This window comes from Benincasa hispida, chromosome 12 (assembly GCF_027475165.1).
Source record: "Benincasa hispida cultivar pf3 chromosome 12, pf3_genome.v1.1, whole genome shotgun sequence".
Classification (NCBI taxonomy): Eukaryota; Viridiplantae; Streptophyta; class Magnoliopsida; order Cucurbitales; family Cucurbitaceae; genus Benincasa; species Benincasa hispida.
Window position 1 is genome coordinate 78,037,117 of NC_143489.1, and position 27,708 is coordinate 78,064,824.

The 27,708-nt window shown below is 32.2% G+C and overlaps 1 protein-coding gene and 1 pseudogene across 3 annotated transcripts; one reads left to right on the forward strand and one right to left on the reverse strand.

Annotated features, from left to right (window-relative positions):
- Window positions 1-1,791: 1,791 nt before the first annotated feature.
- On the reverse strand, window positions 1,792-26,686 carry LOC120093017 (Tetratricopeptide repeat (TPR)-like superfamily protein). 3 transcript variants are annotated; one of them, XM_090307916.1, is made up of 25 exons: window positions 26,420-26,686; window positions 26,242-26,322; window positions 26,045-26,106; window positions 24,485-24,577; window positions 19,142-19,214; window positions 18,710-19,030; window positions 18,488-18,555; window positions 18,233-18,364; window positions 17,087-17,128; window positions 16,475-16,999; window positions 16,150-16,307; window positions 14,424-14,943; window positions 14,286-14,348; window positions 14,087-14,188; window positions 9,677-9,991; window positions 9,156-9,248; window positions 8,947-9,048; window positions 8,661-8,765; window positions 8,388-8,521; window positions 7,817-8,000; window positions 6,795-6,926; window positions 6,477-6,589; window positions 5,965-6,052; window positions 3,013-5,313; window positions 1,792-2,103 (listed from the first exon to the last, which is right to left on the reverse strand). In XM_090307916.1, exons 2-24 carry the CDS (start codon window positions 26,303-26,305, stop codon window positions 3,190-3,192), a joined length of 5,613 nt encoding a protein of 1,870 aa, XP_090164042.1. In that variant the 5' UTR covers window positions 26,306-26,322; window positions 26,420-26,686; the 3' UTR covers window positions 1,792-2,103; window positions 3,013-3,189. The 3 variants fall into 3 exon arrangements, with proteins under 3 accessions (XP_090164042.1, XP_090164043.1, XP_090164041.1); XM_090307917.1 differs by having other exon boundaries at window positions 16,475-17,009; window positions 26,420-26,633; XM_090307915.1 differs by having other exon boundaries at window positions 18,710-19,214; window positions 26,420-26,633.
- On the forward strand, window positions 10,189-13,568 carry LOC120068316 (pre-mRNA-splicing factor ATP-dependent RNA helicase DEAH1 pseudogene; annotated as a pseudogene).
- Window positions 26,687-27,708: the final 1,022 nt, after the last annotated feature.

Genomic DNA, 27,708 nt, shown 5'->3' on the forward strand with positions numbered 1-27,708 from the left:
TAAAAAAAAACGAGGAAGCACACTCTTCCAACAGTATACTCGCAAGGGAATGAGCCAAGAAGTTGTAACAATGTTTCATATAGGAGAAGGAAATTGACCCACATCAAACGCGGGAGACTTCTCCTCAATGAAAAATGACTCCTCAGTGAGATCCGTAGACTTATCATTAGTTGTTATTTGTTTTGATGTAACTACAAAAGTGTATTGTTTTGGTATTTTTTATAATATTGATGTATTGTTTTAACAGTTTTTCGTGTATCATATATCAATTAAATAATAATAAATATTTGTATCAAATAGTAATCAATTAGAAATCAGTATTATAAACAATTAGATAACGACCAAAATCAAATAGCAATCAGACAATAATCGGTATCATTAATAATATTCATCATCATCAAATAGTAGTCAAATAGCAATTGGATAGCAATCCAATAGTATCATATGTCAATTAGATAACAATCAAATAATATAATAGAAGTTTATACATAAATCAATTGACAATCAAAAGATAATCAGATGACAAGATTAGAAACTACGATTAGAAAATACTACTTATGTGACAAAAAATAGTGATAACCGAATGTCAATCAAATGGCAATATCAGAAACTATGAAGGCATCAATCACAATCATTCTCTTTCGATGTTGTATATCCGTCGTAAAAATGGAAAAAATGGAAAATGAAAAGTAGGGTTGAACTAAAAAAATGTGTAAATGATAGGAGGAACTAAAGTTCAAGTAATCGAAAGTGAAATGTGATAGTAACAAACAACAATCAGATAGCAATATGTATCATTAGCAATTGTATAGCAATCAATGTCAAATAAAAATCAAATAGCAATCACATTTCACGCAGTAAGTGAATCAGTGAGAGCTTTTTTTACCTTTCAGTTTCAATGCGTCACTTAAATTTAGCTGGACTGATCGGTTTTGCTGTTTTTGCAAATTTTATATTGTGTGAATATGAACCTAATTTTTATAACTTATTTTAGCATGCTTGCAAGTGACCCAAATAATAATAGTTTATCCAAAATGATAATAATAATTAAAGTTGTACTTTAACCTAGATCTGTAACACGAAAATCCATACCATGAATAATACTAGCTTTCCAATCCCCAACAAGACGTGGATCTAACAAGTGTGAACTATTAGATGTCTATGCTATCGTGTGCTATAACTTTCACAATCTCTGTTCGAAATGATGGAACACTAGGTATATATGTGCTATCAAGGGTGGAATGGATATAGGAACGTGAAGCGTTAAAAACGATGGAAAAAAAGATAGGGTTGAAAACTGTCACAATGAAATGAGTTTAATATTACAAATCGAACACAACACGCTCAATTCAAATACGAGTTTTGGATTACATTACAATACAAACTTATTTTATTACAGACTCTCAAACAGTCCCTAAGAATTGTGGATTCGACCAAATAAATGAATAATAAATTAATATATCATTTAATGATGTGTCAAATAATGAATAAGAAACTCCTATATTACTAGAAAATTTTCTCCATATTCCCATATCTTCGATTGTTGATAATAATAATTAAAGCTTATATAATTACATAACCGCAGGCTCACTTCAACTAAACTTTCTTAATCTCAAGGAAAGAATCCAAAACCAAATGTCCCACCTATTTTATAAAATTTTCAAATACTAAGTTTTGGACCACAAATATCAGAAATCCTAAATCACCAGAAAGAAGTACCAGCCCACAAATCTCTTGACAATACCAGAAGAAACCTCACAAATAAAAATAACAACTCAAAATCAGACAACATTAGAAAGCTCAAGATATTAATGGGAGCAATTCCTTATTCTTTTGGCTCATTGTTATGTCATTAGAACATAAAAAAGGTTCTAATCAACTTGATCATGGAAAAAAAAAAGGAATGAAAAGTTTATGGGTCAAACATAAATGAAATAATTAGTGGTATACAGTTTTAAACTACCCTACCAAAATCAATGCTTCACTATTATCCCAAAGCCAGAAACCAACTTATCTTTGAATGATGTGATCCAATTTCCAACTATATAATGAAGAATCACCTTTAAGATCTGCTTAATTCTTCACCAGATGTGTTTATCATGCCTGCACATCAAGAAAGACCATATAATAAGGCTGCAACCAGACAAACTAAGCACAAAATTGAAACAGCTGCAACTGAAAGTTCGAACAATCTACTATTAAAAGAGCTTTAAACTCTAAGATTTCCCAACAAAAATTTTTATTATCATTATAAAAGATTATAACCCTCTACTTATAGAGGATTTAAGCCCGCCAATCCAATTACCAACAAACTACTTAAACCCAACTAATGGAAACCGAGATTTTTCATTAAGGAAATGAAAAGAGAATAATGATAATATACAAGAAATTTGAAGCAAAAAGTTAGATAAAACCTTAGAGACATAAAAGCTCCAAAACATAGCCAAAACAACATAAAATAACAGAGAAAAACATACACCAGGAAGTAAAAACAGAACAGCAAACCTAATAAGTCTCAATACTAACTACTAACCAATTTTTTCTTTTTGTTTTATTTTCATTTATTTATTGATTGATTTATTTTGGATAAAAACTATTAACCAATTAACAACTAAGTACTAACAAACTCAAAATCTAAGATATGGTAGCACCAAAACTAAAGCCTGTGAACACCAACTATTTATTTTATTTTTGAACAGCAAACTATGAACCCAAAACTTTGACCCCAATAATAATTAGATTTATAACATGGGGATAGCATTTAATTAGAAACAGAAAATGGCTAACTACTTCCATCAATGGAGACATGAATCGACCCCCCTAAGATATCAACTTCCTATATAGAGGACATGATTCAGAAACTTATAAAATCAAGCAAAAAGAACCTAAATGCTAGTATGTTTACCTATAAATATATCAAATGAAATATTTTGTTTATGCTCCAAAAAAAAGAAATGTTTGCATATAAAGATGAAGATAAAATTCTCTTATAGGTTGCTTTAGAAAACAAACCTCAATTGTTCTCAGAGTTCGTTTGAATCATGAAAGTGACAAGGCAGGGATGATACGTAAACATGAAGCCAGAAGACATCCAGTTCCAGTTACTCCATTTGCTTACAGAACCATAATATCAGCAATATCCTTGTCTATCTTTGAACGATCTGTCTGCAAGAATGACACAACCTACAGCTATGTTGCACTAGCTGTACATTCTTTGCTTGCTGAATAGTTGGTATACTTAGGAAGATCACTTCCTCTAACCACTCTGTTATAATTTACTTTGAATGACTGTGAGCCGTAAGGTCGATTCAGCAAACTGATTGGCACTCTGAGAGTCTGTTTCCGGTTTCTTCTTCCCCTTATCAAAATGCTGAAGGTTTTCTCACCATCAACATTTTCTCTACTGCTTTCCACATTTCCATTTAAAATGGATTTTTGTATGCGTTCAATGGTTGAACTTTCAACCATACATGGATTTGAATGACACTTTTGTTCCACGTTCTCTAAACCAATCCCAGCACCTCCATTTTCACTAACCATACGCTCAGATGCCAGAGAATTATTTTCCGTTTTAGCTTCTCCTAGGCTGTCAATATCTGCTGGCAGAACTTTCAAAGAATCATCACAGTTGACATTCAAATCTTTCATGAAATCATTAACAGGATCGACAGGTGATGGGACAGAAAACTCTGGTGGATGGCTACCAGGCCAAACTGTGCCTGGAACACATTCCGATGGGTTAGTGTTTACACTGCACTGCCAAGTAAAAGGATTGGGATGAAAAGCACTGGTGGTTACAGGAAATGTACTGGTTGGTACTGGTTGGGAATAACCAGGTACAGATAAAGGCTGAGTGTAAGTTGGTATTGCCTGTGGTTGGGAATAAGGAGGGTATATGAAGGGCATGGACTGCATCATACCAGGGGTTGGTGGAGGGGATGGGTATGGTTGGTGAGGAGATGAGCATAATGGATTAATTGTTGGCAATACTGAAGCAGGCCCTGGGTGAATATTCATGTTTACTGGCCAAGGTGCAATAGGTGGAATAGCACGAGGACCAGCAGGAATTGTTATATTCATGGCTACAGGTGCAGCACGTATGATAACTGGCGATGGGTTAAATGGAGCTGCAGAAGCAGATAATTTCTTATTATTGAGTCCTCGAGTCTCACCAGAACTTAGAACTGACGACTTGTCCTTTGAATCCTCAACTTGTTCATGGGAGTCAAAATTGTCGGATTCAGGGCCGTGTGATAGATCCTCCACAGCGGGTCCACTTTCAGAAGAGCCAACAGGATAGGACATGCTCTCATTACGTACATTGTCCTCCACAACTTCAGTCACATCATTAACACAAGATTGTAGTCCTTCCACGGGCTCAGATACCATTTGAGAAGGGTTATTTTCCACAGTATGTCCCGCCTGAGTTTCATCATTCTTCTCCTCAACTTGTTCTTCCTCTTTCAAGAAACCTGAAGATTCCACAATAGAACCATCAGAGATTTCCTTAATTTCATTTGATTTTTCTTCATGTATCTCAACTCTAAGTTCCTCAGCACCAGTTGTATCACTCTGAGGAACCTTGACCTGCAACATGGCAATAGTACCTGGTGGGGCCACAGCCACTTCCTTGTATGAAGGTGATTTTCCAAGGCTGACTATTGTATTCTTCAATGAACTAGCATCAATTGGAGTCGAGGTTCTACCAGGTTCTACTGAAGAACCGACCTTGTCAGCAGTTTCAGTGGCAGGCACCACTGCTGCAGCAGTTTCTGTAGATGAGGGAATTGACTTAACCCTGTAAGTCAAAGTTTTGACTAATCTCTTCCCAAATTTGGAACCTTGATAGGAATTCATAGAATGATGATCTGTATAACTACCATGGGATATTGTTCTTTTCTTTAACACATATAATCGACTGTTCGGATTATTATTCTTCAATTTGTGAGATTCACTGTCAACATCTATATTCATCTTCTGATAACTAAAGACCTTGCCAAAAGTGGCTCGACGTTGCTTCAGCCGCCGCCCATATGACCCAGCTGATCTTGGTCTTTGAACTGGTTGCCATCCCTCTTCTCCTTCAGGGTGGAGTTCAGATATGACATCAACTACTATTTTTGGCCTTTCCTCAGCAGCTTCCTCAGTAACAGGTTGTTGGGCTTCAACTGGTGTGGTAGTCTCCTCATCTGTACTCGGACCATCTCCTGGTCCAAGTACAAGTGTCTCTTCATCAGAAACCTCTTTTGAGTTCTCTTGAGGAGATTCATCACCGTGTGCCAAGCTTGCACTATGGTCAGATCTTCCCTTTAACTGCAAGGAACAATGAGATGAATAGCCAAACTACGTATAGAAGAAATTGACAGTAAGGTTTTTGTTTGCTGTTTAGTCGAAGTAATAAATGACCTATTTTTGTTCATTAATTAACTATTTTCTTTTCTTTTCTTATAACTGTGGTCAAAGCTTTGCTTCCCTATACACAAGGGCGCCCACGCCCGCCCCAAGGCTTGGACTCAGGAGACATCAAGGGTTTTTAGTATTAAGTTCACTCAAAAGTTCAAACTTGAGACCTCAAAGTCGATATGACCGAGAGACCTCACGCCCTAGCCAACGAGGCCATAACTTGGGAGCATCTATTCAGTATTAATTATAACATGAAATACAACTATTACAATTATTTAATTTTTGTTCAAAGGAAAAATATGGTGTTCAAAATAAAACGAAAAAATCAGGCTTCATCTAAAGAAACATTTTATAATAGCTATCCTACTTATCTTTTGGCATTGAGGTAAGCATCGTCAAAGACAATAAATTGTTATTGCCCTGATCTTATCATAAAATTCCATGTCCAACAAAACCAGGGGCAGACAAGCTAACTAAAATTTTAAGCCGATAAAGTTTCCGACCAAGGATCATCCATTAACTAATCGAACAACTATGACTAACATTGCATAAGTAAACTACCTTCACAAAATAGTTTTTCCTCTTTGTTGCTGCATCCCTCCCTTTGGCATCATGACTGGGATTTATGTAGTCAAGCAAATCGGATACACTGCCAAGTTCCAAAGAAGAAACTATAACTTTTGAGTACAACATCTTGGGTTAGGAAGAAGATGAAAACACTGCTAAATAAGTTAACGATATGACAACTTAACTTTTTCCACATCTATTTTGTACGTGTGTTGCGACTCTTGCCATAAAATAGGCAAAAGATCTTAGAAAAATTACTGTTTAAATAAAATACATCCCATAATTGACAAGCACAAGCACACAAAAAATAACTTGTTCCAATCTCAGTTATCCAAAATACATCTGTATGCATCATCCACATAGGTATGCGGAAAGGGAAAAAAAAAAAAGAAAGAAAAAAAGCATAGTAGTAAACCTGTAAAATAAACCAATATTGATCAGAGTTGCATTACATTCACTATTTGTCAAAATGACCTGCAGGTCAAAAATCAGAAAATGGCGTTTACCTTAAGTGGCCTTTACTAGCTATTGATGCATCAGGCTTCCGAGTACCATTCCTTGCAGCTTCCTGTTGTTCAAAAGCTTTGGACTCAAAGTATTCTAGCCAAGCAGCAGCATCCTGCAGGATTAAATCTGACATGAGCTGGTAGGAAATTGTTGAAGAATAAAATTTTTTAAGAGAGCGAAAAGGAATTATTTGACACCCAATAGGGGCCAGCTTCCTTCTTTGATAATTTTACACGATTATGAATACAAACTGTTATCAATAAAAAGAAAGCAACGAGGTTAAAGTCTTCTAGATGAGTCTAGATGTCTTGAATTACTTGAGTGCGTAGATCGTCCGGGCCCAGCTTTGCTCGCAGAATTTGCAAGGTTGTCTGCTCATGTTGAACACTTAAAGGGTATGCTTCCATTAGTGAGAGTGCAATGGCTATAGCATGGTAGCTTGCTGCTGTCTGAAGAAATTAGGAAAACTAAATCAGATCTCGATATACCTCATGTAATATTTTTTTATTTACTATTGTTTATCATTATTTTTGTTAACAAGAGACAAGACCTATTATTAATAAAATGAAAAGAGACTAATGCTCAAAGAATACAAAATTCTAGGAGTGAACAAGAAAGGGATAAATGAAAGTAGTAAATAATGGAACAAGATTATAACAAAAAGATTTCGAAATTTACTTTCTTTAACAAGCCAATAATTCATCTCCCAATTTTTTTTATTGTTCATGCAAATATTTCAAGGTAACAACTAAATCTAAAATCAGACAGCAAAGTGAAAAGAAAGTGAAACTCTAGAATAAAAATGCATAAGTTCATTCTGCTGAATTCAATAAAGTCTAAACTAGCACATTGCAATTTTTCATTTTTCTTTTTTTCCCCCCTCTTTTCTTCTTTTTCTTTTGGACATCCATGAAAATCAGATCATTACACATATCTTGATTAATATTATAGAAAAACTGACTGTACACGATTTAGTTGTCATGCAGGATTTGAATATCCTTGTATGTGGTTGTCAACCTGCCTACCACTATAGGTCAATCTATGGTAGTTGAACTGATTTATTGTAGAATGAAATGATAGAGGTTTGAAAATTTAAGAAATGTACAAGATGGGTTAGGGGAAAAAGAATGGGAAATGATGATCAAAGAATAGAGCTACGGAGCCACAACATTAAAGCTCATACCACTGTGCCAAAAAATTCCCACGGACTTGAGTTATGTCCTTTAGTCATGGCCCATTACAGTTAGGGCAGAAAATCCTACTAAATTATTGTTTAGATATTAAAGAAATTTATTTCTTTCTATAAAAGAGGGAAAATTAAGATAAGGTCAAAGCCAACCTGAATATGATCCGGACCAAGTAATCTTTGGTTACACTTGAGAGCTTTGTGGAGATATCTGAGGGCAACATGCACATTTCCAAGCCCTTCCTCCATCATAGCCACATTGATGTATGTTGCAGCAGTGTTTGGATGAGAGGGGCCACAAGTGAGATGTAAAAGATAGAGAGCACGTTTTACATACCTAAATTTTTTAAACAACAAACACATTTTTATTGATACGTCAAAAACCTATAGAACAATCAATGAGGTAAAGCAAAATAAATAAAATTCAATGGTGACTACCAAATTAATATATTTAATATTTGGTAGGAAATTTGACTGGATACATAATGTAAATCACAAATATGGAAATTCATCAAGAACAGTTCTCCAAATTATTAACTCAGTCAGTCACTCTTTAGCATGCGGTTGTATGAATATATTGGATCATAAAATTAATTTTTTTAAAAAAAAAATTAATTAAAAATAAATAAATAAATAAAAATATCATATTTACAGTTTCTATTACCCTAGACCCATTTTATACAATGTGTAAGTTAGCGACTCTATAGTAGTGAGGACAACATACTTAAGAGCTAATTCTGTATGCTGAAGTCTGTAATAAAAAACAGCTAAATCCCCATAACTCTTCATTGTATCTGGATGATCAAGTCCCAATTCTCTCTCATTTATATCCAGGGCTTTTTGCTGGTAAATAGTAGCCTATAATGAAAAACCAAAGAATTAGCTTTCACCTCAATACCTTCCCAAATATATATACAAATAGATAAATCTAACAAAGAGAAGATGCCGTACATGGTCCAATAAAATGCACAACAATACTTCAGAATGAATTGACTACCTGATTAAAATCACCAGTGTGATATAAAACTACAGCAAGGAGGCTGTAAGCTCCAGCTGTCATGCGATGATAGGGACCACAAACTGCAACGAGTTTTGCAAGAGCCTGAGGAAGGAAAGGAAGAACCAAGCAAGAAATTCAATTAATTCATGCATTTAAACACATTCACAACTCATGATGTAAAGACCTCTTGAAAGTACTTGATTTCGAGAACTGCCCATGTTATAAACCCTCCTAAACAAAAAAACACCAAGGAAAAATAAAGCCACGATTGAGAATAGCATACCTTTGTACCGTAGGTTACAGCATCCTCAAGTTTTCCTTTATCTAAAGCTGTTTTTGAAGACTCTAAAAGTTGCCTTCCATCTGCAGATGAACATGCTGCTTGCTGAAAGAAATTCGCATGGCATTCAAATTCAAATTCAACTCAATCATTCTTATTTTCAAGACGCTATTAAAAAAATGTATCCTACAGCTAGGTATCCATTCAATCACCTTATGCACTGGGACCAGGCTTACAACATCCGATTTTTGGAACGGATATGGAGAATCCATATCAAAATCTCGTGGAACCAGCTCAATACCCACCTAAAATTTATATTAGAAAAAGAATGTCAGAAAATGGAGGTAAATTATCATATTATAACCTGCACATGCTTTTTTGAAACTCACAGGCCCCCCAAGAACATTCAAAGTCAAGGCCTCCGCCTTCCATAAGAAGGTGAGGCCTCACCTTACCCTACAGGTGTTGTGAACAAAGAGTTCTATAACTATGCACGGTCTCTTATCCTCAAAAGTTGGAACACTTTCTTGTAAACTTATCTTTCTGTATTTCTTGCATTTTTCTTTTTCTTTTTTTTCTATTTTTGGGATTCCTTTGTACGTGGGCTGATTTTTCTGCACTGCCCGCATATGTTCTTTCATTAGCAGAAATGATCTTAATACATGAGAGAGCTAGGACTGCAGAATGGATCCCCATGAATAAGATTTTGAAACTGAAATGCAGTCCTTAATACCTTGTGACACATGCCACGCAAAATTGCAAATTTTCTTAATTCTCTGTAGTTGAAACTGCTTATGTCCCATTCATATCGCTTCATTAAGAACAGCTCCAGCCATCTCCAGACAAGGGGGTGGACATTGCAAGGCTTCAGTGGTTCTCCACTTTCAGGAACCCCAAGGAGCAAGTTTAATGTGGCGGCGACAGAAACATCCATTTTATCGATGTCAACAGCAGCAATGACAGCCCGAAGAATATGCTTAAAAGCCCGTACTATCATCTCATGTATGCAAAGTGATTGCACATGCGAGAGCTTCTCTGAAAGCTTGACCTAACAAGGTAACAAAAACCAAATATAATATCAACCAATGAAGGAAATTCACTTTTTTTCAAACAGAAGTATTCTCTTGGCCATCAAAAAAATAAATTAATTAATTAATGAAAATGAAAAAGAAGTATTCTCTTTAATATATATATATATATATATATATATATATATATATATATATATAATGATTATATCATCTCATGTATGCAAAGTGATTGCACATGCGAGAGCTTCTCTGAAAGCTTGACCTAATAAGGTAACAAAACCCAAATATAATATCAACCAATGAAGGAAATTCACATTTTTTCAAACAGAAGTATTCTCTTGGCCATCAAAAAAATAAATTAATTAATTAATGAAAATGAAAAAGAAGTATTCTCTTTAATATATATATATATAATGATTAGGTGCAGTACTCATGCTCCCCTCCCTTTACACATGGAAGAAAAAAAATCTACTTTTTAAAAAATAAAAAGCTGACAAATGGCAGTTTTTTATTTGACAGCTGCCTGAGCTGCACTAGCTGCAGCCAGGCAGCACCTAATTATTTCCATATATAAAAGGTCATATTCTATACTCCAACATATAAAGTGAAGGGTTTTTTTACTTGAAAAAAAATAAAGTCAAGTGTTTTTTGCCTGATTAGTCAGGTCAAATCAGAATATAAAGAGCCGTTTGAGTTGAAAGAGTGAGATGATTCTGCAGAAACCCACGACTGCTTGTCCTTCTCACTCACACTCGTCCACGCGTTAGCCACGTCTGCTGCTGTCATATCTCCAGCCAGCTCTCACCGCCACTCCAGTCTGCCGCTTTTCAAAACTTGGCTTATTGTGCAGTATATATCTGGACTATCCAAACAGGCAACATCTGATGTAGTGAACAAGTTGAGGAGAGCAGAGCAGAGCAGAAATTGAGCAGGAAGGAGGAAGAAGAAGCAATACGGAGATCAGAAGCTTTGGAGAATAATGGAATTGATACTTTGAGGAAAGTTTCGAGATAGAAGTATATAAAGAAAAGGGAACAGAAGAAACTGGAAGAAATCAGAGATGATATAGAAGATGAGCAATATCTTTTTGAAGGTGTGAAGCTTACTGAAGCAGAATATCAGGAGCTAAGGTATAAGAAGGAAATATATGAGCTTGTGAAGAAGCAGATAGATGAGGCTAATGACATCAATGAGCATAGGATGCCTGAAGCTTATGATCAGTACGGGGGGTTTAATAAGGATAAGAGGTTTGCAGTGTCATTGCAACGTTATAGGGATTCTGGTGCTGCCGTTACAATGAACCTATTTGCAGAACAAGAGGCATGGGAGGAACACCAAATAGGGAAAGCAACAATGAAATTCGGTTCGAAAAACAAAAAACAAGCATCGGATGACTGTCAGTTTGTATTTGAGGATCAGATTGAGTTTACTGAGGAATCAATTATGGAAGATGATGACTGATGAGTTTGTTGATGAACGTCAGACTGAATCACCTGAGAAGTCCAAGGCTAAGCAGCTCTGGAGAAGCTGCACGAGGAGAGAAAAGCATTGCCAATCTATCCATATCGTGATCAATTACTTCAAGCTGTCAACAATTATCAGGTCAGTTCTTGTAATTCTTGGTGAAACTGGTTCTGGAAAGACCATGCAAAAACCTCAATATCTTCATGAAGCTGGGTATACAAAGAGAGGAAAAGTTGGATGCACACAACCACGTCGAGTTCCTGCGATGAGCATTGCTGCTCGAGTATCTCAAGAACTGGGTGTCAAGCTTGGGTACGAGGTTGTTTATTCAATACGTTTTGAGGATTGTACATCAGATAAGACTGTTTCAAAGTACATGACGGATGGGATGTTGTTACAGGAATTCCTTGGTGAACCTAATCATGCAAGCTACAGTGCTTAATGGTGGATGAGGCTCATGAAAGAACATTATCAACTGATGTTCTGTTTGGGTTAGTGAAGGAAATTGCTAGGATTTGACCTGATTTGAAGTTGCTAATTTCAAATGCAACACTTGATGCCAAGAAGTTCAGCGATTATTTTGATTCAGCTCCAATATTTAAAATTCCTGGTAGACGTCATCCTGTTGAAATTAACTTCACAAAAGTTCCAGAAGCAGACTAGTTAGATGCATCAATTGTGACTGCACTTTAGATCACAAAGCCTCCACAGGGGATATATTGGTGTTTCTCACTGGCCAAGAAGATATTCAAGCAGCTGAAGAAATGATGAATCATAGAACTCGAGATCTAGGCACCAAAATTGCAGAACTCGTTATCTGCCCCATATATGCTAACTTACCAACAGAGCTACAGAGTAAGATATTTGAACCCACACCCATAGGAGCAAGGAAACTTGTCCTAGCAACTAATATAGCAGAGACATCCTTGACGATTGAAGGGATAAAATATGTCTTTGATCCTGGTTTTTCAAAAATAAAATTCTATAACCCAAGGACTGGGATGGAGGCGTTGCAAGTGAGTCACATCTCTAAAGCATCAACAAATCAGAGAGCAGGTAGTTTTGGATGAACAGGCCCCGGAATGTGCTTTCGTCTGTATACTGCGTATAGTTATAATAATGAGATGGAAAACAATATTGTACCAAAAATACAAACAAACCTTGTTAATGTCGTGCTTACACTTAAGAGTCTTGGTTCTCATGACTTGGTAAATTTTGATTTTATGGACCAACCTCCATCCAAAGCATTGCTAAAAGCTTTGGAAGTGCTTTATACACTTGGTGCTCTAAATAAACTTGGTGCTCTAAATAAACTTGGTGATTTGACTAAGTTGGGCAGGTGAATGGCAGAGTTTCCTCTTGATCACATGCTTTCTAAGATGATGGTTGCTTCTGAAAAATTCAAGTGTTCAGATGAAATTATTTCTATTGAAAATTCGATCTTGTATCGTCTGAAGGATAAACAGTTCATGCCGATAATGCCTGGATGAATTTTCACACTTGGAATGTGGGGGGTCACATTGCACTATTGTAGATCTACAACTCTTGGAGGGAAACAAATTACGCTATGCATTGGTGCTATGAAAATTACATCCAGGTTAGAAGTACGAAATGTGCTAGAGATATCAGAGATCAACTTGAAGGGCTTTCAGAAATGGTTGAAATCAAATTAACTTCAAATTTGAATGACTTGGATGCAATAAAGAAGACCATAATATCTTTATTTTTCCCTCACTCTGCAAAGTTACAAAAGAATGGCTCTTATCGGACAATTAAGCGTCCACAGACGATTCATATTCACCCAAGCTCAGGGTTGGCTCAGGTTCTTCCAAGATGGGTTGTATACCATGAATTGGTATGTACCTCAAAAGAATATATGAGACAGGTAATGGGGTTGAAGCCTGAATGGTTGGTTGAAATTGCTCCACATTCCTATCAACTCGAGGATCTTGAAGATTTGAGTTCAAAGAAGATGCTTCATGGACAAGGTCGTGCAAGTGCTACTGGAGAAGAGTTATAAAGGACTTGTCTTTTTCTGTAACTTAACATGGAATTCAGCTGGTGAACTAAAATTGGCCCGTTGTTGATTGGCATCAACTCGTTTGTTAGAAACTCATTAACTGAGCTTGAGCCTAACTAAGACCAAATTGGGAATGTGGACTTGGTCTTTCTATCTAGTTCAAAAATGTATTAGGTAGTAGTTATATACTAATTCTATGCAAAACTGTAGAAAACAAAGAGAGAGGTCAAGATACTCATGGTTATGTGAAATAATGTTAATGTTAAATATTTATTTGAATTGGAAAAAAAACAAGTTGAAAGAATGACATAAGAGTCTGGCAAGCGATGCAAATAGAAAGAATAATAATGGAGATGCTGCACCATTACTTTGCAGCTAGAAAAAGTTGTTTTTAAAACCCTATACATTCATGCCCAGCTTCAACAGGAGGGACCATAATAAATTGCTCTAAATCATGAAAGAAAGATTCTGAAAGGGGGAGCTTGTTTGAAGATTGGCAAGACAAGATGTAAGAGCAAAACAACCCACAGCATGTTCAATTTGTACCTTTCAGCTCGTTGATATAAATACAACAAAACAAGCAACAAGAAATTACGAAGGCATGGCACGGACATATCAATGAACTTACAATGTGACCAAGTGAACGCATCTGAAGACCTCTTGTGTGCATGAAATCTGTTAGAGTACGGCCATCAACTGGTGAAAGCTCCAAAGAACCAAAATCCGATACCTGTAAAACATGATGAATGCTAGAAAAGGGAATCACCATGACAAGATTAACATGCAAGAAAAATAAACAAGTATATGACTATTAAATGTAAAATTACCAGTTTTGGAAGAGCAACTTCCACGTAATAATTCTGGGACAAGTCAACTAATTCTTGCATGGACTGAAATAAAAAATGGTAAGTTAGTTGAGGTATGGTTGATGGTGAGAGATGCAACAGCGTTCAAAGAAGTATTACCTTGCAATGCAAACCAGTGTCTAAATTTTTCAGCCGATCAAAGGCCTCTTCGGACAACTTCCTCCTCAATGCTATTTCATTTTCTTTTGATTTTTTTTCGTTTTCAGCTTCACACGAGGTAGCATCGTTGACTTCACCAGTCATGCCATCTGAACTGGAATCATTTCCAGACTGCATCTTTAATGTTTTCATATCTTGCTTTTTCTTATTCTTAAGAGATTTGAGAGGTGTCCCAAGTCCCTCCACCTTCATTTCATTCTTGGCCTTTTCACTGGATGGTTTCTTATCTTTTTCTGTGGTCTTTTGATCTTGCAAATGTTGAATCCAGCAGGCTCCAAGTTCCCATCTAACAAAATGATAAGACCGTATCTCCTCATTTTCGAGCTTGGCAAGACTTTCTTTTAATAGTTTCTCTATAAAAGCTTGGGCAGCACCAAGCTCTTCTTGATCCATACTTTGCAAATGAGTGAGAGATTTGTTATGCTCTGAAGGTGTAGTTTGGTGAAGTAATAACCTCAAGCTGTAAGAAAAAATACAGATGTCAGACTCGGTGATATGAAAAATGGCTTAACTAGGAACAAGCAAAGCTTTGACGTCTTCCTTGTCGATAGTTAACACTGATCACTTAACAACATGACGTAATCTCATGTCTTCAAAGCCTAGAGCTGAAATGTTTGATTGTGTATGAATAAAACCACAAAATGTTAGTTTAAGCATCAACAGAAGGAATACGTAGTTTAAGGTGAGGTTTAGATGCTTCTCAAAATTGCTTTAAACGAACATTTTATCCACCAAGTATTTGGCCGGTTGAAAAGTATTTTTGAAAGCTTAAAAATTATATTAAGACTCCCATGGCTTCCGTGAAAGTGAGTGTCAACAGAAGGAATATAAAGTTTAAGGTAAGCTGTCGATACTTCTCAAACTTGCTTTAGACAAAACATTTTATCCACCAAGAATTTTAAGAGCAAGCAACAACTTTCACGGAAGCAATAGGAGTATTGACATTATTTTTAAGCTTTCAAAAATACCTTTCAACGTGGCCAGATACTACCAAAAGATAGAAGTGTTTCAACCAATTAAAAATACTTTTAGAAATTCCAAAGGTTCGATCAAACATTTGGTGGTAAATTTGTTAACCAAAGGCAATGAGCAGAATCTACAAAAAAAATTAGGTTAGATTACATGTTCAGTCCCAAACTTTCTTATTTAGTCCTACTTTAAAAGGTGCCTAATAAGTCTATGAACTTCTAATTTTAGGTCTAATAGGTCTCTCAACTTTTAATTTTGTATCCAATAGGTCACACACATTCAAAATGTATAGAAATTAATTGATCAATTAGATGTAAAATTGAATTTTGTCTTATGGGACCCTAATCTTTCGATTTTGTGACTAGTACGTCTGTGAATTTTAAAAAATGTTGAATAGGTCAAGGACCTCTTAAACACAAAGTTGAAAATTTAATTAACCGACTTGACATAAAATTGAAAGTTTAAGGACCTATAATGTACTTTTTAAATTTCAAGGACCAACTAGACACAAAGCTAAAAGTTCAGGGGCTAGCCTAAAAATTATTATTAAGATGGTTGAACTATATTTTACAACCCAAAAACCAAAGCTAGAGATCATGTTCAAGTGCTGCAAAAGCGACAAGACGTATACATAATCTTCATGTAGAAAGTTAGGAGAAAATTGCTACAGCACTTAATATGATTGATATATTCATACCTGTTAATGTTGAGGGCATTGGCACCACCTTCAGGCTGCTCAAGAAGTTCAATGCTTTGATATTGAGAACTAACTTTCTCGTTCTCTTTCTCCTCAATTTTCACTATGGAGATATAACCACAATATCTCACATTTATGACACCTAGGGCTGCAGTATCCTATACCCATTAAAAAACTTAATTAATGAGTGATGACTATAAAGGAAGCCAGAAAAATTAACTACTAAATTAGAAACAGAAACAATTAGAAAGTTGAAATAACAATAATAACACTGGTCCAACCACAGACATTGTTGAATGATAAATTTAATCGGAAAACATCTTACATGGGCAGCAGTATTTTCATCAGCAGTGATTCCCTTCAATAAATTCTTTTCCACTAAGTTCCTTTGGTCCATTCCAATGGCTTGTATTCCATCGATTTTGGTATCTACCTTGCAACTTGCATCAGGAAGATCCTTTGTGACCGTAACTTTTAAATCCCCTACCCTCTCGGTAAAGAGGACTTCACCTTCTGAAACTAAATGGTCCACCTTTGACATTCCTATAACAAGTTTAATTGCTTTAATGGCTCTGAAAATGGCAACATCAACAAAAAGGCTGTGCAGAAGGAACGCCCTTCTATCCCGAATCTGTCTTTCTTCTGCCGTCTTGCAAGGCATAGATGCAAGAAATAGAAACTCACTGGCCCATGGTATCAAGTCACTTTTACCATCCCTTCCTAAACCACCTCCATTTCCTCCCCAAGTTTCATCTTCCACAGGGAGAGGAGGGAAAACTGAAAGCGATTGTGCTGACACGGGAGGAACAAGCCATGTGTTGGCTCTAAAGCCGTAAGGAAGATTTCCAAACTGCAAGGAACTTCAAGAAAAGCTATAAGAAAGAAATTAAAAATGAGAAATAGTACATAGTACCACCCAAAAAAAATCATGGTCAACCTTGTTGCGTTCTGTGAATGCTTTGATGAGATCACTATATGCCTGAAACATCAGAAATTTGAAATGTGCATTCAATCAATATTTCAAAATTTTAAATAAAAAAGACTAATAAACTTCATGGCAATAGATATTCTTCAGCACAGTAAAAGCTTTCCATTCTCTTTGGCATAGCCTTAGAGCAAATGTATAGCAAGAGGATAAAATTGCTTAGCAGAAGTCCAAATTTCAATATACAAAGAGCACATAAACCCGATCCAACTTCCAAAGTAATTGAATTGTCTGTCACTGTCAGTCAAGTTGGTTGATGTCAGGACTATTGTACTGAGATTATTGAGGCATGTAAAGCTTGGTAAAAATTAAAATTATAAGAGCTCCAAAAGAATGTTCTTTTATATAATAACAAATAATGTCAACTGACTCATATCTCATAAACACGATTTTCCTCCCTAGATGGTTTTATAAAAACATTGGTTAGCTTTTAAACTCAACTCACTCAAAGTTTCCTAAGCTCTTAGCACAATGAACAATTCGTGCTTCTTCCCGCACGGGTGAAGTGAAGAAGGTGCCCCTCGCTTGAAGAAATAATTCAAGAAAGCCACCATATCGTGGTTGGCAATGTTGCATCATTAGATATAGAAGAGAGACTAGAAAATACTATGAATTTGTATCATATCTAGTAGCAGTGGATAATAGAAACATGCACATTTCTAAATTCAGATCCTAACAGGTATCAAAAACCAACCACAATGTGCATCTCGTTGGATAATTTATTCCTCCTCGATTTGTTTTATATTAAAAAAGGTATATAAAAATGTTAAGTTATGCACATTTTCTCACTAATTTCCTCCCTAAAAATGGGAATTGAAATTATATATATACACACACATATATTCAAAATATTAAAAAGTGGATTTTTTCCCCTACATATGAAAATTTCTGATCCTGTTACCATATATCCAAGAAAGCTACAAGCACTGATAGAGTATAGTTCAGCTGGCATAAAGCTAAGCTTGCATAATCGTTCTTGTGGTTAGAGATTTGATTTCTCCGCCCCAAATATCCTTATATAAATAATAATGATAATAATAATTGTAATAATAAAGGTGAATGAAAATTGATCGGGAAGAGAGAATAAAAGAAGCTAACGTTATCGAAGGCTCTACTGAGCTGGCGTAACAAATCAACCAGGTTGTGACTCAAAATCCGGTGTTTTCCAACACAAAAGAACCCCTTCCTGCAAGATTCCACTCGCACAACCTTCCCATTGCAAAGCTTTGCCTTACAAATTCAAAGAAATAAAAAATAAATAACAGCCATATTCATCAATACGGTATAAATATAAAAAATAGTCGCGTACAGACTGACGCTATTCTTGAACTCTAGACGAAAATAGCAACTTACTTCGAGCGAGAAGAGATGATCATCTGGCAAAATCCCATCGACCTGCTGCTTGGTTACTCTCCGTATAACTGCAGCACCATCAGCATATAAAACATTACGAAATGCCAAAAATGACACTACCAGAAAAGAAAGAGGGAATAGACAAAAGTTCTCTCAGAAGAAAATTGATTTATCTGGAAACACTTCAAGCGCACAAAGAGAGACCACAAAGAAGAGAGTTACATTGGAGTGGAGGCGTGAGGTGGGAGAGAGAGAAAAAATCATAGAACGTTCCAAGTTTAGGGCATGAATGGCTGATCTCCGCCTCCGACTCATCTTGCTTGGCTGCAGACCCGTCGAACTTACCGGAGCCGGCCGAACCGGCGGAGTTCGGAGACTTTTTGGCGTTCTTATCCAGCGAACCGGACGAGTTCCTGCCATTGCCATCGAACTTGCCGCCATTCTGATCCTTCCCCGACTGTAACGTTCCAAAACACGTGGTGCAAGCGACGACGTCAAGGAGTCGCCGGACGTGCGCCGCCGCAAGCTCCTCGTCGTAGTCCTCTGTCCGGCGACGACAAGAATGAGGGATCAAATAAATTAAAGAAATAAAAGATAATACAGTGAGAAGTACAGAAGAGCGGTAGATATCTCCCAAACGGCGACGTTTCGTACCTTCCACCAACGTTAAGGTGCACGGTTTCAGTGCGGACACGTCCACCGAATCCTTTAAGCGGGGCCCTCTTACCTAGACAGAAAAAAATATGAAAGTAAAAAATGTCCGAAATACCCATGATCTATCTATTTAATTTTTTGGGAAAAAAAAATTAACATTTACCCCCACGTATAAATCTTTATCCAAAACTTTCCATTTCATTAACCTTAAATTACACTCCAAAATTTGGATAAGTATCGCAATTTTAACTTCAAATTAAAGAAAAACGTTACAATTTTTACTCTAAAACATATTTTCGTACGAAAATCATTAAATAAAAAGTATTTTCATTTACTTTCAATGAATTAGAGTACATGCAAATCAAACAAAATTAATAGAATTTCAATCAAAAATGACAGAGAATCTTTTTTTTTTTTTTGACAAAAATGTGAGTTATGACAATGTTATTCAATGGTTACAACTTGTGAATTAATCAAACTTATTTTTTTCATAACTTTTTCTAGTTTAATTTGAAAATATTATTGAATTTTGTAAGTTTATGAAATTGTTTGGAGTTTTTTTTTTTTTTTTTTTTTTGGAGGAGGAGGAGGGTTAAAATTATGAAGTTGATAGGCGAAAATTGGGCATTTGGTAGAATTGTAACACTTTCTAAGTTTAGAATATATTTTGATTAGATAAAAAGTTTATGGTGAAAAATGATTCTTCTCCATAAATTTATAGGTAAAAATCAATATTTTATTAATAATTTTGAAAATTATACCTATGTCTCATTTGATAACAATTTAATTTTAGTTTTATATTTTTAAAATTTATATTTGTTTCCTCTCAATTTATTACAACTATCAATCTTGATATTTTAAATAAACACTTGAATTCTTAAACAAATTATAAAAATTATAACAAAATTTCAAGTATAATTTATTTAGTTTAGAGACTTATGAGAAATTTAATGTCTTGGCTTTAAATTTAAAATCCAAATATCAAAATGAACATAGCTCAGATAAAATAAATATTCAAACATACAAAGACCAAGAAGTCTTTAAATTTATTCAAAATCATAGAGATTTGATCCTCTCACTCTACAAATTATCAATTATCAAATAAAACTAATAAGGTGTCGGGGCTCAAATTAAGTTTTGTGGAGAGTTCTCTATTATTGTAATTGAATATTTTAAGCCACATATAGCTAGAATGAAGCTTATTCTTTAGCTATAATGAACACGTAATTTTTTATTTGGTTTTCTATGTTTGAATAAATGGAATTATGTTCACATAATACTGAATAGTTTTTTCTATTTTTACTTAAGCATACGATTATATAGAACCTCTTAACTACAAAAATAAAATTTTCTTAAATTAAAATATAAAAATGTAATTACAACAAAATTGGAAAAGTTTAAACTTCAACAATTGTTTATAGCTTTAGGATAATTATAAAAATGAAGTTGAGAAAATGTGTTCAAATTTCTTTCAAATCAATGTATAAATAAACATAATTATAGAGGAAATTTAAAAAGTTATTTGACTTTTTTTTTTTAAAGTATAGTTATAAAAAATGGGGAACAAAAAAAAAAGTCGTAAATTTCATTTATTGAATTAAACTATAAAAAAAAAACGTAATCCAAAAATGTGTTAAGATTTCAACTTGGATTTTTTTTTTTTTTTTTTTTTTTTTTTTAGTTTTTAGTTGTAAAAGAATGAACCATAAAAAATGTAATCAAAATCATTATTCAGATTCATTTCTTAAATTAAAGTATAAGAATGTAATTTAAAAAGGTGAATTTTTTAAAAAATTTGACTTTTTTTTTCTTCCTTTTTAGTTTTAGTATAGTTATAAAAGAATGAAACATAAAAAAATGTAATCAAATTAATTAATTTAAACATAAAAAATGTAATTAGAGAAAAGGTTTCAACTTTCACTTTTCTTTCTTTTCGCTTTAGTATAGTTATAAAAAATGTAATCAACTTTTTTCTTAATTTAAAGTATAAAAAAATGCAATAACAGAAAAAAAAAAATCAACATTGACATTTTTTTTAATTTTCTAGTTATGGGAAATGAAACATAAAGAAAATACCTAATCAAATTTATTTCTATAAAAATATAATAACAAAAAAGAAAATAGTAAGAAAAAATTAAAATATGAACTAATAATATGCACCTCAAATATAGATTATTTATAATCCATGATAAAATAGTCATGTCAAAGACACAAACTATTATAACTCGTATTATTTTAGTTTGTATTCCAGACATAGACTATTACAGCAATACTAGAATTGACTCACTCACTTATATTTAATTTTAATTTAGTCACTTATGTTTTTGCATTCTCCAACCATACCAAAAATGGATAAGACTAAGCTTTTGTGTCATGTCTTTTTAATAGAAATTTAGATTTTTTTTTTTTTGAGCAAGTAGAAATTTAGAAGGGAAACTAAAATGAGTGTAGGTCAATGGCCAACATAAAGTTTATATGTTTGATATTGAAGTTAGAGGTTTGATTCTTCATTCCAATGTTGTAAAAAGAGAGAGATGAGAGAAAAATTAGGTCACCGAATATTGGGGGTGTTCAAAAAACCCGATGACCCGAAAAAATCGATCAACCCAACCCAACTCGTGCTATTTGGGTTGGGTTGGGTTGGGTTCAAATAAATGAAAATTTTATGGATTTGGTTGGTTAATGGATTCACCTGATATAACACAAACCAATCTGAATTTATCATTAACTTTAAAATATATTTTTTATAACTTATAACAAATTTAGTTTTACATATATAGATTTTAATTTTAATTTTATTTAATTCCAATGTTTTTTTAATAATTTATTATTTAACAACTCTTAAAAGTAATTTATTTGCACTATACAAAGAAAAGTTTACTATATAAATTGAAATTTAGTCGTTAATCTTACTTTTAATATATGAAAATAATTAAATTATATTTTTACATATTTATGTTTTTCTTTTTTTATAACAAAATTTTAAACAAATAACCTGATTAACCCGAATCAACCCATGTTGGGTTGGGTTCATTTTTTAAAGGGTTATTTAAGTTAAAGAAATTTATCACTTAAACAATTGGTTTGGGTTTAAAAAGTTTTTTAACATAACTCAACCCAACCTATGAACGCCCTTACCTAATATAAATATCTTATGGGATTGTTGACAACCATTTGGCTTTTACTTTTGAAGATTAAATATATAAACATATTTTTTTCGATCCGAAATTTATTATTTTGGTATCTACTTTCTATATATTTAAAAAAAAATGTGAAGCTAACTTTTTAAAATTTTTTGCTTAGTTTATGAAATTTAGCTGATAATTTGACTTTTTTTACTTGAGAAATATGAAAATCAAGGTAAGCAATTGAGAAAAAATAATATTAATTTTTAAAGAAAGAAATTAGAAAATTACCATACGAGACCTCAAAATAATCTCTTGTAAAATGCACAACTATAATGACATATATTTTATTTTTATATATATAACAATGATATATAAACTTATTTCAATGTCCATTCACAAACGAATGTACAATTAAAGAATGTTATGATGTTGAAATTGATATTTTTAAAACGATAGAGCAAATATTAAAAAAATAATAATAACTATTCAAATATAAATTTAGTCTATTCGATATTATCATTAATATAATTTTAAAACGAATGTTTATTTGCATTTTAGAACAATCATATGCCATGATATTTTATTTTTAAATAGACCGAAACTAAAAAAAAAAAAAAAAAATCACTAAAATATAACCAATTATTCCTCGATATCAAATTTGATAGGAATAGTGTCAAGAACTTCAAAAAGGAAAAGGAAAACCTTCTAAAAAAAATTCAAAAGTTATCAAATTAAAATACTGATTAACTCAATAAAAGATTATGAAATAATTAGAATAATAATTAAAACTTAGATTTAGTTAGTGTTGTGGCAGCTTTCAAAATAATCCATGGCAATCGTATTTTTAAAAAGTATTATTGGTAAATTTCAGCTTTAAACCTGAAAAGGTAAATTATAGTGTTTTGTAAATATTAGATTGTCGTGGTTAACAATTATAACAAAATAACCCCACTATCAAAATTTGTATTTTTTTTTATAATTGATATTTTAAATATTTGTTAAAATGTCATATTTATATATATGCTATAAACTTTATTTTGTTTGCATTTATTTTATTTCTTAGTATTTGTTAAATAGACGAGAAATAGGTGCTTTTTTTTAATTAGAAAAAAAGTATGATATTATTGGTGATATTGAACTAATTGATTTGAAAATTTAAGATATATAGAAATTAGGTGTGAGAAAGCTAGTAAATATGTGAAATGGAGATTTGTTATAGAGTAATTGCTGACAATAATTTATTTCAGAAATATAGTAAGAAATAAATTTAAAAACAACGTAAATTGACTAGAAAAAAAACATTTTCCTAAAAATTCATTTTTATTTAAATTATTTTGATAAAAACAGTTTAAAATTCACTTTAAAAATATTTTAAAAAATAATTTGAGTAGCTATCAAACACTTCGATTTTTCTAAAATGATTTATTGTCAAAATCAAACCAAGTACATCCTAAAAAATATTATAAAAAGTATATTAATAATCAATCTTACCGAACACTTAAATCTATTAAGATTTTTACCTAATCATTTTCACCGCACTTAAAAGCTCCCAAACATAACCTCAATCAAATTGATATTATTAAATAAATATAAGGTTCTATTTCAAAACTAATAATTGTTAATATTAGATAAACATAGGATGGAAGTGTATGTTTATCTAATATAGTATCAAAACTTATAAATTAAAAAAATATATATTTAATTAAAAAAAGTCGGTAAATCTAAATTCGTATAATATCGAATGGCCATTTTAAGAATTCAATATTGCAGCGATGGAGAAATCCACAAATCCTATAAAATACATGAATTACTCGTCTAATAACTAATTAATTATAAAGATTCACACTAGAAGGATATATAAAAGAAACATCAGTTACTCTCCCGTTGTTATTATTTTCGATTGATTTTGAGATGTAATTTAAATTATTCTTCCTTTTAAATTTCAATAAAATATGAATTAAGAAGCCATTTTCATCTCAAAAGTTCAAAATTATTTTTTTAAAAAAATACGTATAATTTGCCTAAAAGCTATCATGTTAAGACAACTGAGCGAGACAAGGATAATTGTGGTCTAAAATGCACTATTTTTTTTTTAAAAAAAATAAGTGGTCCCTCTCTGTGTTTTTTTTTTTTTCTTTTGTAATTATTAGTTAATATTTTTTAATGTTCCTGAAAAAAAAATCTGCGGAAAATAAAAAGAAAAAAGGGAAATTACCTCGTGAGCAAGGGAGAAATTTGTAATATTGCATGTCTCGGTCTTGACAGATAGTAGGCGACGAACGTCTATTATTTTGTCCGTAGATATTCCCTGCTTTGAAAAACACTCCTACCGTCATTCTATTTTTCACATTCATTTATTTAATTTTAAATAACAAATTTAATTCCTATATTGTGCAGAAATTTATAATTTTAAAATTAATATTTCAGTTCGATAAAATATTATAAATACTAAAATCTATATAATTAGATAAAACATTCATAAATAAGAACTAAATTTGAAGATTGTATCAAAATGTGGGGATGAATTATAACTTTTTCCCTACGTCGATTTTATAATTTAACCTTTTTTTCAATAAAAAAAAATGTTCAAATTTGAGTTTATTGAACAATTGACAAAATGACAGTACTCATATGGATATTTGAAATACCTATACTCCGCTATAGTACAACTCTAGAATTTGAAACAAATGAAATACCTTTTATGCTGTGAAAAAAAAAAAAAAAAAAAGAAGTGAAATGCCTTTTTGTTGCTATAAACTTTATTTTTTAAAAAAATATCGACAGTCATTTAAAACTAATGTTGTTATATCAAAGTGGACGTAAATTCAATAATAATCGACACAACTTCTCTTCCTAGAGATTAAATATTCAATCCCTCATCTCATAATTATTAATATTTTATAACGAATCTAGAATTTTTATTTATAATCAATTCACGAAGAATTAATATATACATTTAAATTTTGTAGTTTTTCTTATAATCTATCCCGTCTCAGTTACAAAATTTTTGAATATAATATATAAAACGAATGAATTTTAACTATTTTTATTTTTTAAAATCATGCTTACTCATTTTTTAAAAAATTCCAAGCCAACATTTAAAAACAAAATAAAGTTTTTATTTTTTCTTTTTCCAATTTTAATAAATTACGTTGGTTTTTAAAAATGTTTTGTAAAATTAGGTAATAAAACAAGAAAGAAAAGTTGGGGCTATAAACTTAATTTCTAAAAATAAAAAACAAAATGTTATTCGATACATATTTGTATTGTATGAAACATAAAATTATATATATATATAGATAGTTTACATGTTATCTCAAACCTTGAATTCCATATGACAATAATAATATTTATTATACTAAATTTTAATACGATGTATACATAATCATAATCATTAAGAATAAAATAAAACATTTACGACATACAATTAAAAATTTAAATTTCTTTCAAAATACTAAAGAATAGAGGATATAATTAAATATATCCTAAATTTTAATACGATGTATACATAATCATAATCATTAAGAATAAAATAAAACATTTACGACATACAATTAAAAATTTAAATTTCTTTCAAAATACTAAAAAATAGAGGATATAATTAAATATATCACTTCAAATTAACATAAAGTTTGTAATAATAAATTCAAGGTTAAAAATTTGATTCCTCGGCTCGGAGTGGAATAAAAAAAAAGTACACATAATTGAATAATTTTGTGAGAGAGCACAAAAATTCAAACAAATTAAAGGAAAAAGGAGGAAAAAGGTTTGGGACCTTTAAGACAACATGGGTCTCATCAGGAAGAAGGACAGAGATGTCCATAACAACTGGAAGAACTGCAAAAACCAAAAAAAAGAAAAAAAGAAAAAAGAAAACATCAAAATTTATTTTTATTAAAAGAAACCCAATAATTTTTCTCTAGAGAGATGAAGAGATAGATTAAAAGTATATTAGTGAAAATACAAAATTACCCTTCTCTTCTTTCTTCTTCTTCTTATCACCTTTAGGCTTGCCATGGTTGTTTCTTGGTGCCATTTTTGGGGTCAAATTAACTGCAAAATTAAACCCAAAGGAAGGAAGAAGAAGATTATATTGAATGAAGAAGAAATGGATAAAAAGGAAGACATTAATGAGAAGAAAAACAATGACCTTGAGAAAGAAGAAGAGAAATTTAGAGGGGAAATTTGGGAAGAATATAATGGATAATGAAGAGAGAGAGAGAGAGTTAATATAAGAATTTGAAAAGGAAAATAAGAGAGGATTTTGAAATGAAGGGTGTAATCCAATACAAATAGAGAGAAAGGAAGAAAGAAGAAGGAAGAAGGTAGAAGAAAGAAAGGAAGAAGAGAAAGGGTGTGTGTGTGTGTGATAAGGAAGGAAGGGTTGAGATTTAAGAGTCAGAATGAGAAATTTGGCATTTTATGACACCATTCCTGGGGTCATATATGGACTAGTAATCTCTATTTTATCTCTCTTTTCTTAATTATTATTTTTTTAAGGGTCGGAAGATTTTCAAATGGAAAACTATTTACACAAAATGATAATATTTTATTTTATTTTTTATAGAAACTGATAAAAGTCTATCAGTATCTATCATTGATATCATGTGATAGATGCTAATAGAAATATATAAGTGTTTTATTTACTATTTTTGTAAATAGTTTGTCATTTTTTCTATGTATGAAAATTTCTCTTGTTTTTTTAAATGACAAAACTACTTGAAATATTTTTAAATATAGCAAAATGTCACTGTTTGATACTAATAGACAATGACATTTTGCTATATTTATAAATAAGTCGGCTCATTTTTCTATATTTGAAAATTATTCGTTTTTTTCTTTAATTTTATAAATATGGGGATAGGTTTTAAAAAAAACAAAATATAAAGTTTATTTATTTATTATTGTTGTTATTATTATTATTCAGTGGAAAAGAGAGGCATGGATGCAGCCATTTGAAAGGTAGAGATTAAGATATGGGATTGAGAGTGTGGACCACTAATGAGGATGTTTTGGTGGGAGCTACAGCGTTTTTATCGTTATTATTATTATTTTAAATGTGTTCTAGAAAAATAATAAATAAAATCTAAACGAGTTTAATTTTCTTTGCAAATTTTGCAAATAATTAATAATTAATGTTTAGCATTAAAAAAAAAAAAAATACTGTTCAAAGAAGACCATATTTCATCCCACACTTTAATTCGGAAATGCGATCTATTTTGTCAATTATGTGCGATTTGATTTTTTTACTTACAATCATTATCATAGTTACATTCTTATTTCTCACTTAACACCTTTCTTTTAGTTTAACCAAATGTTCAAATTTCACACCTTGTGGTCGATATTGATGGTAAAATATAGTTAAGATTAACCTTTTACGTGCCACTTAAGATAAAGTCATGTTTTGGATAAGAAGTCGCCTCTAAAATAATTAGAATT